This window comes from Camellia sinensis, chromosome 9, assembly GCF_055761805.1.
Source record: "Camellia sinensis isolate YWXY chromosome 9, ASM5576180v1, whole genome shotgun sequence".
Lineage (NCBI taxonomy): Eukaryota > Viridiplantae > Streptophyta > Magnoliopsida > Ericales > Theaceae > Camellia > Camellia sinensis.
This window is the reverse complement of record NC_138969.1, coordinates 96,662,632-96,679,687: the sequence shown is the minus strand read 5'-3', so window position 1 is coordinate 96,679,687 and position 17,056 is coordinate 96,662,632. Positions and strand designations below refer to the sequence as shown.

The 17,056-nt window shown below is 35.8% G+C and overlaps 1 protein-coding gene across 1 annotated transcript; it reads right to left on the bottom strand.

The window, feature by feature from the left end:
• Positions 1 to 12,878: 12,878 nt before the first annotated feature.
• Positions 12,879 to 16,642, bottom strand: LOC114287226 (uncharacterized). The gene is made up of 5 exons (XM_082888696.1): positions 16,460 to 16,642; positions 16,281 to 16,373; positions 16,088 to 16,195; positions 15,582 to 16,005; positions 12,879 to 13,179 (listed from the first exon to the last, which is right to left on the bottom strand). The coding sequence occupies exons 1-4, from the start codon at positions 16,583 to 16,585 to the stop codon at positions 15,598 to 15,600; spliced, it is 735 nt and encodes a 244-aa protein (XP_082744822.1). The 5' UTR covers positions 16,586 to 16,642; the 3' UTR covers positions 12,879 to 13,179; positions 15,582 to 15,597.
• Positions 16,643 to 17,056: the final 414 nt, after the last annotated feature.

The window sequence follows — 17,056 nt, the reverse complement described above, 5'->3', positions numbered from 1 at the left end:
TCATTTTTACAGCATAGTGCATACTAGGTTGTATCTTAGATCGCATTCTGTCATTTTCTCGGTTTGTGTGCCCGTGTTCACGTATTTCGAGGCATGTCATTTCATAGCATTGTGCATGCTAGGCTGTATCTTAGTTGCATTTCATGCATGTCATGCATATTGCATCGTGTTCGGAATAGGAGTTAGCCCGGGCACGGGAAACGAGGTGCATTTTGTACTCCGAGTGACGGAATGTGTCTCAATTCCCCAGTCACCGACACTCCGGATCATCCATGATGGAGTTAGGTCTTGTTGTGTTTTCATGTGCATTCATTCTATATTGAGTTGTGCAATTCGACTCCTCGGCCATCAGGCCTCGATATGCGTGATTGGTGGCACAAGGATTGAGGTATGCATATATCTGTAAAAATACATTGCTATGCCCCTTTCTTGCTCTCTGTTGCAGCAAAATGAAGAATCAGCAAACTTCCGGAGTTTGGCACGCTTTCCAAGAATAATTGCTAAACAGAGGCTAATTGGGGCATCCCGGTGGATTTCCGCGCAAGACAAACCCGGACATGCATCATCCATCAGAAGCAAGGCAGTCCCTGGCTTGCACGCCAGTTTTACAGTTTTCTTAGTTAATTTAATTAATTAATTAGAAATTTGTATATTATTTTGGACTGTAATATTTGGACTGTAATATTCTTTCATTTGGGACTGTATATTTATTTGGACCCTCTGCGCGAGGGCATAACTGTAATAAGTGTGCGTGTGTGTGATGTATGTCTTCCAACCCCACGTCTTTCTCCCTTTTATTTATCCGCTTATGATGGTTAGATTAGGGCATGTTTAAATTAGCATACGGTATGACAGCATGTTTGCATCATTCATCTGTATTGCATGCACCGGGCTCGGCGCATCATACTAACTGCATTGTACTTTCAATTCTAAATTGAATACATGTTAGTCGTAGCATTCCATGTGCCATGTTTAGAATAGCCGAGCCTGCTATAGTTTGCATTTTTGCATGTGTTGCATTAGGCATTTTTGTATACTTAGGATCATGCATGATTTCTAATGTAGTTTCTATTTTGGCTTGGAGTACTCGGTAAGTTCTATGCTTTAGCATCCTTGCATGCGTGTGAGTGACTGCCATGAATAGCATGCTTACCATGAGGCTATTTGCTTATGTGATATAACTGCCTGAATGCCTGTGGGTGAAGGTTGGGTTATCTGGATTGGAATAAATCATCAATTGTTTGTTTTAAGCCCACTAGATAGTGGCAAAACCATGTTTTCTAAGCCTACCTGAGGGTAGCAAATCCACGTCTTAGCCTACCTGCGGGTAGCACCATCAAACCATTTCCAAACAAACAAACATGAAATGTTTTGTTCCAATTCAGGCAATCCAGTCTATACTTGTATGCTGTGCGCATCACATAGTAACCTAGGCTAATAACCGGAATAAGAACATACAATGTTTTCAAAAATAGATATCATGGTTAGTAGAGGCCGGTCTATGACCGGGCGAGCGGGGGTGCTCACGAAGTGACCTTCCCCAATCGTACCCAAGTTCCCGAGCCGAGGCAACTTTGGTGATGACGGACACGTGGCCTTTGGCACCGAGTCAGGGTTTCCTAAATTTCCCATTAAAAAAACATTTAGGTGGCGACTCTGTATCTGGCAAAGCAATCCATGTTTGGCACTTCTTTCAAAAATCTGTTTTTCTCAAAACGATTTGCCGGATTTGGACTCTTTGGTTCAGACATAGAACCGTGACTACAAATCGAGTCCGAGCTGTAGCGAGGTCCCCCGCGGGCTTGTTACACATATCTGTGGGAAGTTTGGGTAGGTAGTTTCAGGGAGAACTTCAACTTGAGCTTGGCATATAAGTAAACATGTGATAGGCAATCAGAATGATTCTCAAAGAAATTAAAACCAACAATGGCTCAGATTGACATGTTTAAGCAACAATGATTGATCTCACAATCGGTGTAGAGATTATTATATATATATATATATATATATATCAGTTGATTAGAGAGAGGAAGATAAAAACCTTGCAATGTGAGGAGCTGCGAGGGAGGAGCCGCCGATCGAGCTTCCTTGGGTGATGGATCTTAAGCGACGGTGACCAACAACGAGGTGAATCGGTCTCCGGTTGCCCGCGACCGCAAGGAAGGGGAGAGGAGCAGCAGAAAGGGAGAGGTAGAGGGGAGAGAGCGAGAGACACTGAAGAGACACAGAGAGAGAGAGAGAGAGAGAGAGAGAGAAGCGCTGGTTTGGGTTTGGAAACCAAATATATATATATATATATATTACACCATTAGCGACCAAATATTTTTAGTTGCCAATTAATTTTATAAATCCCTCCAAAATTTGAAAGGTCACCCTCCAAATATTTTAGTTTTTTGATCGCCAAAGATAAAAAATAATTTTTTATTTTACATTCGGCGACTAAATTGTTTTAGTAGCCAAAATTCAATATACGGCGACTAAAATAATTTTTTGTTGCTAAAAATATGTTTTTAAAGATAAAAAATAAATTTTTATTTTACATTCGGCGACTAAATTGTTTTAGTAGCCAAAACTCAATATACGGCGACTAAAATATTTTTTTCGTAGCCAATTCTTTTATTTTTAGCGACTAAATTTTTTTTAGTCGCCAATAATCAATATACCCCGACTAAAAAAAATTAGTAGCTAAATGTTGTACTTTTGCCAACTAAAAAAATTTTTGGTCGCTAATTCCAGACCTTTTGGCGACTAAATTTCTTTTAGTCGCCAATTTTGGTCGCCAAAGGTGCATTTTGTGATAGTGCTCATTCACCCCACGACATAATACTATAGATATGTATAATTGTATGTGAATTTTTGAAAAGTACAAAAGTTAGCGTGAATATTCGCACGTTTTAAAAAATATTCACAGTTTCTACAAGTTAATAAGGTTTGGCGTCTCTCAATTTGAGAGAGCGTTTGGGTTTGGTAGGTGCATTTTAGAACCGATTTCGATGATTCAAACCATTCACTTTTAAAGACTCGTTGAGTAGAATATTCATGCAAAAAATTAAAATAATCGAACATTGGAAACTATATGTTTAAATCGTATTTATTTTTTAAAAAATGAATGATAAATATAATTTTAAGAATAACTATACATTTTTTGTAATACAAATTTGATTTAAACATATAGCTACTGATGTCCGATAATCTTAATTTTTTACATGAATATTCTACTTAACGAGTCTTAAAAAATGAACGGTTCGGAACCCCGAAAGCGATTCCAAAATGGGCCTACCAAACTCAAATACTCTCTCAAGTTGAAATGGCCAATTTTAGATAAGCCAAACCCAAATTATTACTCCTTTTGTGCCATTTTGATAGTCCCTTTTGAAAATTTAAACTTTTTAAGGAGACATATAATTATTGGATAATTCTATTTCCATACACCATTTACTCTCTGTGCACACACTTAGACCATGTTTGGGAACTTGACTATTTTAGTTGAGTTTTTGACTATTTTAGCCTAGCTAAAAAAGTTATGTTTGAGAAGATAATTGACTTTTTTTTTAATAGTTGATTTGATGGTTGTGAGAGAAAAAGTGAAATAATTATGATTTGGATGTGACATTTTTATCTTATTAGCTATTTTAACCTATTTTATCTTTATTGTATATTTTAGCCTCCAACCCTCTTCTCAAACTGGGGTTTAATGATTTTATTTTTATTTTTATTTTTTACAATTTACCATTAAAAAAAATGAACAATATGGACATCAATAAACACCGAACTTTAAAACTAGATTTTCTCAATAGGCATTTTTTGAACATAAAAAAATCTATTTTCTTTTAAAAAAATACAAACATCAAATTGAGATATATAAATAGAGAGGATGAAAAGAATTAACATTTTATTTAGAAATACATAACCAAAAATATGTAAATAGTTCGGAACTATAGCATCGAAAATTATATAAATGATTCAAAAATATAGATTAAAATATATAAATTTAATTCGTAAGTATAGAACCAAATGTTTTTCCTTTGTTCAGTAGTTCTATGTTGAAAATTTATATTTTATTCGGAAAAATTAATCCAAAAATTATTATTTTATTTGATTATTGATTGTCGAATTTTTTAAATTTATTCAACTAACCAGTTCCATTGGTTTTCATTCTCTTCCCCAACCAATATGGAAAGAATAACAAAAATAGTAATATAATAACCTAGTTTTTGTAGATTAATAGTAAAATAATAGCTAAAATTGTTGATTTCAAGAATCTTATACTTTAGAGAATGCCAAAGAATGTTGTGTTGCAGATGCTTCATTTGTTGAACTTCAATCGTCGGAGAATTGTCACTTAGTGTTGAAAAATATCATGTGTAGGGCACAATTTATGTTTACATTTAGAGGTGTGGTGTGAGTTTATGTTTTGTGTGGTGTGTGTATATAATGTGTTAGATTTTTGTGTTGATGTGTGCACATATTATATTTTAAGGATATATTTGAAACGTTTGATGTATGGAATGAGTAAAACAAAAGACAAACAAATTTAAATGTATGTGCATTAAGAAATAATGTGCAAAAGAGTAAATAATGTATGTAAATAAAATTACCCATAATTATTAGCTAAATTCAAATTTTAAATCATTACTTTCAAAAATACCATTCTATTCTCATTTTAAAATATATTTATAAGGACGCTCAAGTGATAAATCTGAATTAAGATTTTTTTTGTCTAAAGATCCACGCGTTAAAACATCCAATTCATAAGGACAAGCTTCCGTGAAATGACCAAAATACACGCTCTACATATAAAACTTACAAACACTATTTGTTCAAAACTAATTCCCCAAACCCACACACACACACACACACACACTCACTCTCTCTCTCTCTCTCTCTCTCACCTCTCTTCGTCCTCAATTCTAGGCTTTCTCTTTGTAAAACCCCACTCCATCATTTTTTTTCTCTACTTCGATTCTCTCTCATCACTCTCTACCTCCTCATCTTCTTCGTCTTCATCTATAAACATAGTGAGGCTGCCACCACATGCACCGTCATCACCATCACCGTTGCTAGATCTCTTTCAACTGTCTCTCCCACTATCTGTCTCTATCGCTTTATGCAGGCCGGCGATAGTGATCGCTACCACCAACGACTGTTGAAATCGAGAACAACAAAGATGAGGAGAATGAGGTAGAGAAGCCAGATCTGATGATCTTTTAGGTGATCTCACTGAGCACGATCTTAAATCACCGAACATGAACACAATTTGATGATCTTTCGATCTTGATCTCGATTCGCCATCACCACTACCACTACCACTACCACCATTTTCTCTCTCTTTAGATCTTTTTGTCTCTTTATATCTCTTTATCTCTCTCTCATCAGTCGCAAACTGACTTCCGGCATCGATCCAGATCCTACGGTAGTGATTTTAGTGGCGAGGATATACTCGAAGACCGTTAGGAAGGGCAGTGGTGGTTGAAGGGAAGAAGATGCGATGGTGCTAAGAAATGTGGAGGAGGGCAAATGAAGACATGACTGTAGTAGCTAGGGCAATGAAGTAGATAAGGAGGGTATGAGGATTGAGGTAGGGACGAAGAAGAAGAAGATGATGATGATGAAAATAAGGGTTATATATATATATAGAGAGAGAGGGGATTAAATGAATGTACAATAGAGTTACGATTCTCTTTGTTTTTTTATTTTTTAACAAATGGCAGTGTTATCTCTCTCTCTGCGAAGTCACAGATCAACTTCACTAATCTACTCTCTTTCACTAGCTGTCTCAGTCCCAGTCTTCCAGTTATGGATATAACTATGTATGTATGAATGTATATATGCAATTTGCATAGATAAGAGACGAGAGTAGATATACATATGTATGCATGTAATTTACATAGATAAGAAAATACACAGATAAGAAAAATTAGTGTGGTCAATTTCAACAGATAGAAAAAAATTAGGACAAGAATTCAACAAATAAAATTTCACACAGATAGATTTCCAACAGATAGAATAAAAAATTTCAAAAGATGGAATAAAAAAATTCAACAAATAGAATAAAAATTTCAACAAATAGTTGCTAATAAAAATTAAAATGGTAAAATTAAAAATAAAATATCCTTAAAATAATAAAACATATTTCTCATCACAATATTTCACAAAGAGTATACTTCTTACAAAAACATATATATATATATATATATATATATATATTCAGCGAACTTAATACCTTACACCCTCTTTAAATTGGACTTTTCACCAATTTTCTCTGTTTATAATTACTTACAAAGGTTAGTTTTGAACTTCTATTTGTTTGGTTTACATTTTCAAAAATATTTTTAAACGGATTTTCGTTTGTGGTTGTCTTTACTAAAGTCTTATTTTGTTAGTTAATTTTTTTTTATTTTACCTTATTATCTAAAAAGTAATAAATAAATAAATAACTAAATATGAATCACTAAAAATAAATGAGAATCCAAACTCTTTAGAATTTTTGTTAGAATTTTTATTTATTTTTAGTATTTTTTTAATATTTCAAATAATTTGTTTTACTTTTTAGATACATCTTGATTAGGCACATCTAAAAAAGACAAAACGAACCTGTACAAACCCTAATCAACCCTGCTAGCTTGGTAACCAATTCTGACACCCTAATATTAATTGTGAAGCCCTTGATCTTGGTAATTTTATTCTAGACTCTCGCTTTTGAAATTCCTTATTTGTTTTCAATTTTAGTTATAGAGTCAAAAGTGCACGCCAACCAAAAACTTGCAAACCTTGATTAAACTCGAAAACTCAGGGTTCATTTCCAAAGCTCTACTAATAAAAAGTAAATTAATTCCCTAATTATAATTTCTACCCAAAAACCTTAGGTTTCCGGTTCTTAGTACAATTCACCGTTTAATTCAAAATAAAGACACTTTAATCGAATTGAATTCCCAAATCCTAATTTAATTAAATACTACTCTTAAATAAATGTTCCAATTCATAAATCATGGCCTTAGCCCTCACATTTTATTTTAATTACAAATTGACTCCAAACTAGTAACCATTATACATACACTTGTACCAATTTTCTTAAATAAATGAGATGTACATAAGATCTTTATAGAATATATTCAATTGTACACAAAATAAATCATTTTTTCCCACCAAATCAAGGATGCTCCCTTACCCGTAGGATACTATAGGATCATGTAAGATACATCTAGTACCAAAAATCCCCTAAATCATGGAAGGAATAATAACTAAGGTACAATGTAAGATTTGCTATATATATATATATATATGTACTTCTAACTAGAAATGTTTAATTGGCCCTAAAGCTAACTAGATTTTAATTAAGTATATAATTAAGGTCCTAATCATCCTTATTCCATTTCAATCAAACTTAAATGTGGCACTATTCAATTGAATTGGAACCAAAGGGGATTTTGGACTTTTGCACCGAATTCTCTATAAATATACCACTCCTCCCCACTTGGTGCACACACATACACATACACACTCACACACTACTCCCATGGTTGAGAGAATGAAAGGAGAGGAAGGGAAAGCGTGGTGGTGGAGGAGAGGAAAGACCCTTATAATTACTGTCTCTTTTGAGGTCCTCGGTTGGTGCTATGTGTTATGTAACCATTGGTAGGCATTCGGGGTATGGTCTGTGTGGGAGCCAAAAATATATATATATATATATCAGCTTATTGGGACTAAACCAAACAAGGCCTACAATGGGTCTAACCTAAACAAATATCAGACCCCCTCATCTATATAAAGAGGGGGGCATCCCAGAGACGTGGGTAGGTTCTCTCTCCCTACACTGCACACCAACATTCTTGATTCCTATAGGTTCATTCTTTCAATCAAAGGACTAACTTTACCATCGGAGTGTCTCTAGCCAGCAACCCCCGGTTGGGTGGCACCGATCATGCTCATCTTTGCAGATACACAGGGACAAAGTTCATCTTTTCGTTGGATCTCTACAATCCATGTGAGATGATATTTCATGATCTCACAATTGCCGCTGTCTGTGGGAATTGTCTTAAAGAGGTCAACAAAGGCAATTGTAAACATGGTACTGTAAGTAAAAAAAATTTCAACAACACTGTCATGGTAATTTATTTTCTCTCTGATTAAATGGGTTCTTGAATTGTATATACGTTATGTCTGCATACAACCTTTGTGGAAACTTTTGTTCATTTGGAATATTGATTGAAAAGTGTTAACACAAAATAGAATTCATAGGTCTACTTTTATATCTCCATTTTCTCTCTCTAAAAATAGGTTTCACACTTTTATTGGTACGAACATCTTTTTGGCAATTCAATACAGTTGCTCAGATAAATCAATACATGAGTCTATTTATTTATTTATTTATTTATTCTTTGTTTCATAAAAAACTATCTTGAAATTGATTTTTCATTTGTACGCATGTGTACCTATGCTAAACAAGTTGGGTTCACTTTTTCTCTAATGGCTCATGTTGATGCCGACCAAAATCTCTACAAAACTGAAGATCAAAGGTGTTGTATGCATAAAGAAGTCTTGTCGACCACTTTCTTAGCAAAGCCAAATACAAAGAGATGCCGACCAAGTGTTTCGGCACACCGTGAAGCTAAGAGAAGTTGCCAACCAAGAGTTTCGGTATATCGAAAAGCCCCTCCATTCTGGGTAGAAATTGATTGGCACATATAACAAGCTTGCTGAGTCATCCACAAAATCCTTATGTAGTGATCATAAGCTTACAAACACAAGATCCAGCTATTACAACCACGCCTACTCGGCAACATCATAGCGCTGAATTACATTGATAAATCCCAACGATGACACCACAGCACCTCTTGGCCACTTCACCATAGGTCACTCGGCAATGCCAGATAGTTATCAACTTGCCTAATTTACACTAATTCCATCATCAAGCTCATCAACAATGATAACCATGCAGTGCATATATCTTCAATTTACAACCGTGGTGCTGAGAACCAAATCTAGTGTGGTTCTCTTTTTATCAAAGCATATGTTAGTGGACATTTTATCCTTTGGAAACGACTTAAGAATGAAACTTCATTAAATCAATTCTAGCCACTGTGGCGCGCAATTCGGTTAATACGTTGGCTAACACCGAATCGACTTCGCCAGGTATTTCACACCAAGTTGCACAGTCGACTGAGCAAAAATCAAGCTCAAAACTTTGCCGAGTATGTACCAACTTCCCAACTAACGTGATCTATGAGCACAAGGATAAGAAGAACAACACCACTACAAGCCAAATATTGGGCACGAGTTACTTGCATTTGAAATCGACATCCAAGTCATTCACTTGTTACTTCAATGCATCATGGGTTACTTTATTCACAAGACAACATGAATTACATACTGGGTCAATACTTTCTCTCTAGAATTCGACAACATACTGGGTCAATATTTTACATCGATAGTGATTATTCGGCACTTTATTCGGGTTGCCCATCAAACGGCAATAGCACCTTTATTTGTTACTTGTTTTGTTCGACTCACAGACAAGGTATTATAGGCTGACCATAGCTTTCTCTTTCTAGCATTGTTATCGGCAATCTTTAATTTTTGGCGAGCCAAAGGTGGAGTCGTTGCCGACCAAGTGATTTGGCAAATCAAAGTGCCAAGATTTGCCTTCAAACCATTGCGGAACCATACCTTTAATTACTCTGCAACATCGTCGAGCCGAGCACACACGGACACAACAAAAGGGTTGACCAATCTTATTTTTGGTCAACTTTCAGAGGTCCAACGACATCCAATCCGAGGTGGAATGACGCGTCTGAATAGTGGAATGCACACTAGGCCGAGTGATGAATCCAACGCCGCAAAAATGAGGCAATCGGACTTAAAACGAGGGAGATACAGAGGCTCAAAGTCAGGAGTTTGAATCTAAAAATTCTGCATTTCACGACCTGCTACATGAAGGAGATGACATTAGGATTTATTGTGCGCTTCTCGGCACAAGGTGCTCCATTGCATCTTAGCGCGTTCGGGTTAATCATGTGGTTTGATAACTTCAAGCATGACAACCCTCAAGGTTTTTGCCGTGTAGAATCCATTTTGAAGTCCAATTTTGTGAATTTCGAGTATTAGATTGCGATCAATAAACTGGAAAATCGGGGATGTTAAATGATAGATCAATGGTCAAATCATGTCCGATTAGCATGAAATTTTGACAGCAGGCTCCAGGAGCTAAGCCACAATTATTCATCTTCACCGATCATTCATGCCATCTACTGTTACTTGGGGCAGCACCCACAACTTGAATTTCTTTGATTCGGTCACAATATTTTTGCAACTTTCAGAGTATATATATACAACTCCTTAAAGGTGCTGACTTTCAGAGTATATTTTTTCGTAAAGAATATATGAACATCACAAGTTTATTTAGCACAATATAAACATCAATAATTTATTCGACACCAAGCTCCACTCGGCACCAAGCTCCACATCCCAATCATCAACAGCTAGAGAAATGTCGATTTCTTGGGCCAAGTAGTTTTCGGTAGTAGAGTAACATTATTCGGCAGTGCATACCTTTATTTGGAAACATTATTCTACATTAATCCAACATTATTCATGAAACTTATTTGGCTTATTCAGCAATTTAGTCGGCATATTCGTAACTCTACAAATCTACGTATTATCAATTCATAACTTATTCGGTCTATTCCCACTGGAATCCACAGATCATTCGGCATATTATCAAGAGCAAATTAATATCAACTTTGCATTTTATCTAGCATGGACAACTTGTTTGGCACTACGATCTCGGCATAAAACTAGCACCTCAGCTTACAGAAATCCACATCTAACAATACCAGAGGATTCGCGTTGACTCAAGGAGTCCAAACCCACTAACCAGATGAGCAAAAAAGTAACCGACGCTTGCTGATAGTTGCGCAACAGCCCATATTTTCAAAAAATTGTGATTTTCAACATTGTCGAAATCAAGTTTTGATTATACCAATGTGAAGTACTCATTGAGATGAGACCAACACAACAAACCGCGTCGAAATTGGAGCTAAAACGAAGCTATACGGGCCGATCAAAGTTTGCCCAGAAAGTGAATTGCTTCGCTGGAGAAGATGACCCAGCAAGCTATGTAGAAATTATCTTGTGCTTCACGGTTGGATTACACCCTATTGATCTGAGCCCTCAGATCCATTTTGGGTAAAACTATGCCATTAGGAGTCCGATTCTAACAATCCAATAGTTGTTTCTAGCTCTTTCTAGCTCTTTTTGAGCCTTCTGAACACATCCATATGGTCCAATTCTGCAAATTCTGAGTCGCATATTGAGATCCAGACATCGGCCAATCGAGAACATTAAATGTAAAATCAACAGTCAAAGCATATCCAATCGACATACACTTTCAGCAGCAGGATCTTGGGGCTAGGAAATAACCCTTCGTCTTCCTCGATCATTCATTTCATTACCTTGGCCGATCATTATCTCGGCAGCTCTGCTATGCATGCATACTCGACGAACTTAGTATAAACATTACAAGGACATTTATTTGAGTTACAAACTCCCGCTCCTTTTCACATCACTCCAAGCAAGCGCCAGTTTTGGGGCAATACATTATACGCTCGGCAATCGGCAGTTCTTCGCATATTTTTGCGCGCCATCATTTTACCAAAGCCGAAGCCCTTCCACAACATAGGGCAATGGAGCAAGTGCAATACATTACACACTCGGTAGTCGGCAGTTCTTCGCATATTTTTGCGTACCGTCATTTTACCAAAGCCAAAGCTGCTCCGCAACACAGGGCAATGGAGCAAGTGCAATACATTACACACTCGGCAGTCGGCAGTTCTTCGCATATTCACTACAAGAATTAACACTTTTGCCGACTAAATTTTTAGTCGGCAAAAGTCCATTTTTAGTCGGCAAAAGTCATCCGCGACTAATTTTTTTGGTCGCCACGTTGGTCGCCAATTGAGGGTCGCGGAAAGTAATTAGCGACTAAAAAGTTTTTTAGTCGCGAAAAGTCATATTTGCCGACTAAATTTTTGGTCGCTAAATATATAATTACTGCGACTAATCCATTTAGTAGCTAAAACATTTTAGTCGCAAAAAGTCATATTTGCCGACTAAATTTTTGGTCGCTAAATATATAATTACTCCGACTAATCCATTTAGTAGCTAAAACATTTTAGTCGCAAAAAGTCATATTTGCCGACTAAATTTTTGGTCGCTAAATATATAATTACTGCGACTAATCCATTTAGTAGCTAAAACATTTTAGTCGCGAAAAGTCATATTTTCCCGACCAAATATGTTAGTTGCCAATTCGCACATTTAACGACTAAATAGTTTGGTCGGCAACTAAGGCCCGTTTCCACAACCAAAAAATTTGGTTGCCAATTGTCACATTCCACGACTAACAAGTTTGGTCGGCAAATGGCACATTCCACGACCAAAAAAGTTTGGTCGGCAATTGTCACATTCCACCACCAAATATTTTAGTCGCGAAAAAAAATGTTTGTGCAACTAAAACTTTAGTCGGCAATTGACCTATTAGCGACAATTTCCGTTTTAGTCACCAAAATTAATGATTTTAACGACTAATTATTTTGTCGGCAAAAGTATTAGTCATCTTTCCCAACTAATCAATTGGTTGCCAAAACAAAAAAAACAAGATCAACATTTGGTCGCCAACATCTAACAAAATAACATGTAATTCATAATAATTCATCCAATTCATTCAATATAATATGTAATTTGCAAGCTTCATTCAAATCAACTGAATCATGAACAATCGACAAAATATAAATCATCCAAGCCTAAACTTGTTTAATAAAAGTCATCAACTATTATAAACTTTCATCCACAAGTAATTTCAAAGATACATATTCCTCCAATTAAAAATCCACTTGTAATCTATATAATTATCCAAGTCACATCCATCTAGCATAACAATTTAAAACATAACAATTAGTTGTTATTATGTTTTAAATTGTTATCCATGCTCAGCTATCAAAAAATATACACACTAGTAGTCTATCTAAATATTTTTCATACAACATTCATCCAAAAAAAATAACTACTACTCCTCCCAAATATTTTCCATACACATCTATTCAAAAATATATATTCCTTCCAAAAATGCTTATAGTGCCCATTAGTCCTGTACAATTTAGCTTTGTGCACATGATCATCCATCTGTACCAAAGAAAATGAGAAATAATGTCAGATAACTTTTGGTTAAAAATATTTGCACATAACTTTATTGTAAAATTGGACAAAAAATATTTTTTCTACATGGAAAGTAAAGGAAACATTAACAAATTAAATGACAATCAATACCATTTTGTAAATTAAACATCATTCATATGTATATATCAATTATAATTATTGTTCCACAATATGCCAATATTGACCTATGCTTCAACAATGGAAACTAAGTTAAATGAAAGACTATATATACCTAAAAATTAATTGAGGCAAGGCCCGGACACCCAATAAAAAGTCTTTGCTAACACAAAGATACGTTATCATGTAGCTTTCACATTAACTTCTTGTTTTGGCATGATTCACATTGAAAATTACAAAGCATTAAATTGGGGGCCATATTAGAATTATTATTCTATGGAGAGATAAAGAGAAAAGAGATAGTACAAAACCTCCGAAGCCAGTCCAATCCTAATGATACTGGCAGATCCAGAAAATACACCAAATCCGCCTAAAAAGAGGGTCATTGTCCCAGTCCACACTTGGCCCAAGCCCGATATATGGATGGACCAAGACGGTTTATATAACTCAATCACACCACACAAATGGTGCTCATGACAAACAAAATAAAGCAACAATGCACTAAAGACACTTTCAATTAATAATCATGACAAAACTAGTAGAAATTTCAAAACTAAATGTTATAGGATTCTCTAAAGTTTCACAATTTAGATAACTAAACAACTAAGATCCTACTTGACCAAGCACTAAGATTTAGCTTATGATGAGTTTTCACATTTCATGGCATGAACATGCAAGCTACAACCCAATAAAGAGCTGTCTTTGTTTGAATGAATATTGATATCTTGATGATGATGATGATTTTGACACTGATGAAACTTTTAAAGGGCAATATCTTGCTTTGAAATTTTACAATCGCATGTTAGCTAGTTTACAAAGATTATTCTGCATGCACTTAACTTCAATGAAATTAGAATTCATGCACTTAACTTCAATGAAATTAGAAGTCACTGAGGGAGCAAAGACATCGTGTAGTTATCTAGGTCAAGTTTAGTCTTTATTGATACTTGGGACCGGTGGATAGGGTATGGACTTGATTTAACATAATTTGTTCAGAGTGGTTGTCTTTAGGTTCGCAAATTCACAACCTCAAAATTAATAAACAGTGTTTTAATCACAAAATCAGTGATCTATGGATAGAACAAAAACATCTTGTCTGCAATTTAGCTTAATTTGTTTTAAGTTGTTAGTTGTCCCATATTCGAAATCACAACAACAAAATTAATAAGCCTAATCAGTGATTTATCTGTCAGTAGAAAATTTTATATGTAAATCTACCATGGAAAATGGCACTACTGATTATAAGAAGTTGAATTCCCACTAATATAACATTGCATGTCGCAGATATGACCATTTCAAATAGAAGAATTGCACAAATACCAACAAGAACCTTCATGTACAATTCTCCAAAACCCATCAAGAAGATGAGAAGCTCATCACACACATCAGTAGCCATGGCCATGGCTGTTGGAGTTCTGTTCCTAAACTAGCAGGTATGAATTCTACTTGTTATTTCTTGTCTCATTTCAAGAGAGGGATAGAAGAAGGAAATCGAATACAGGTGCTGAGCTTGGCTGATCCCTAAGAGTCTGGTGTTATTTCACTGCACTATAGGACTTGCTCAAGATCTATTTTATACTTAGTATTGTCATTTCTAGAAATCAATGACTGGATTTTGGAACAAATATTGAGTTTAACGGTGACACAAGTCACGGACAATCAAAATATTAGAAATAAGATTAAGTAGACATCATTTGTCACCCACTAATCTAACTCTGCACTACCGCAATATAAGATTCATCATTGGTTGGTGATACTTTTAATATTGTCATGTAATAATACCATTATACCCAATATTTGTTCTAATTTTATTGTTGAGATATTGCAGGCTTGCAAAGGTGCGAAAAGAGTTGCAGACTAAGGTGGATAAATTACTTGAGGCCAGATCTCAAGAGGGGTTCTTTTACTGAGCAAGAAGAGAGAATCATCATTGATGTTCATAGAATTCTAGGCAACAGATGGGCTCGGATAGCCAAACACCTCCCTGGTAGAACTGACAATGAAGTCAAGAACTTTTGGAACTCATGCATCAAGAAAAAGCTCATCTCACTTGGCTTAGATCCAAACACTCACAATCTTCTCTCTCCCCATCAAACTACCACCAATTTGTTTTGGTGTTGTTTCCAATGTTTGGCCCCGAATGGGTTGTTTTCCCCTTTTTGCCTCACAATTTGTTCTCTAATATTCTCATAACACGTTTATTTGCCTTGACTTTGAACATAAATATAATGCAATTTGGTTAACACACTTACCCATTACCATAAGTAGCTATGGTGGGGACTTTGATGGATTGAGCTTTTCCAAAACTTGCGCCAACGTGCTCTGAAGTCCAAAAATCTGCATCTGCATCTCCTCACGTTGTCTTGCATTCTCTGCCTCTTTCATTTGTTGCTCCTCTTCCTTTTTTTGCTGCTCCTCTTCCTTTTTTTTCTGCTCCTCACGGTCACTCTGCTGCTCCGCACGCAATATCTCCAACTCGGATGTAAGCCTTTTCAAGTGCTCTTCACGTGCTTGTGATGCCACATTCGACCCAACATCACAAGACGAGGGCTTTGGTCCGACTCCAAAACCTCTCAAGTATCCCTTCTTCTTCCCCAGCACCACTCTTGATATATCCTCTTGTGTCATCGGTGTTCCAGACTCAATAGACTCATCCCGCACCATTGTCATTTGCTCCTGTAATTGTGACATATAACTATTGTTAATATAAATCAAACACAGTAGTTACTATAAGTGTCCAAATGATTGGAATAGTTACATGTAAATCACAGCATATAGGATCAATCCATTCTTTTGTCTTCTTGTTCTGATGAGTGTTCTTGTAGAAATTGCAAATATCTGGCAACAAGCCACCGTTTTCCTTCACCTGTGATATGCCAAACACCGATATCAACACTAACATATTAAATATGTGTGGATAAAGTTAATAAAATCAATGACACACATCTCACCGCAATGCTCATCGCCGCCGGAAAAGATCGCGACCCACTACTATGATTGTAGGGTAGCTTGCTCCTATTTAGTTTGCCGGCATCGTAGCGAGGCTACATAATCTAGATTATAATGGTTTGTTACATATATAGTTAAACAATGATAAAGAGTACTAAGTAATAACTAAATCACAACATACCTTGTTTTTAGGATCCAACCATACTTGGTCAATCAAATACTTCCAATCATCGGATTGTACTCCTTTGTATGGATGAGCATAGGGATCAATTCCCGCATCCACAAGCTTCTCCCATTTCTTCTTCATTCTGCACTTCCAATCTTTATATAACACATAACACTTCTTTTCCACAACTTTTTGGGATAGTGAATTATCCTCGTAACTATCCCCAATCTCAAATTTATCCTACAATCAATACAAACACAATAAGTAACTTAACTTATGTAATGTGAAATTGACTACGGAAGCTTAACATCTACCATCCATACAGTCCACCTAAACTGGATTTAGCAGCAACCTGGCAAACATTTATAATACGCATCTTCATACATTGCCATCGTTTAAATGGAATACCATTATACTATGTTCGTAGAAAAATAACGATTTAAACATAGACATGTGGTTGTGGGTATCAAAATAATTTTACTTGAATCGGCATTTTCTGTAATGATATGTTTATCAGACATGTATGCAGAATCCAATTTCACAGAGCCTGTGATTGTCCTGTTGGTTAACAAGGCACTCACTAAAAAGACTAAATGGTTGTCCTACGTATGT

What these genes read in the sequence shown, in the direction of transcription:
- LOC114287226 (XM_082888696.1), bottom strand. Translation starts at nt 16,585, where the DNA reads ATGAAGAAGAAATGGGAGAAGCTTGTGGATGCGGGAATTGATCCCTAT. An exon ending in CGGCGGCGATGAGCATTGCG is followed by an intron (nt 16,196 to 16,280) that starts GTGAGATGTGTG and finishes GGCATATCACAG; the next exon opens with GTGAAGGAAAACGGTGGCTT. An exon ending in CTATATGCTGTGATTTACAT is followed by an intron (nt 16,006 to 16,087) that starts GTAACTATTCCA and finishes TCACAATTACAG; the next exon opens with GAGCAAATGACAATGGTGCG.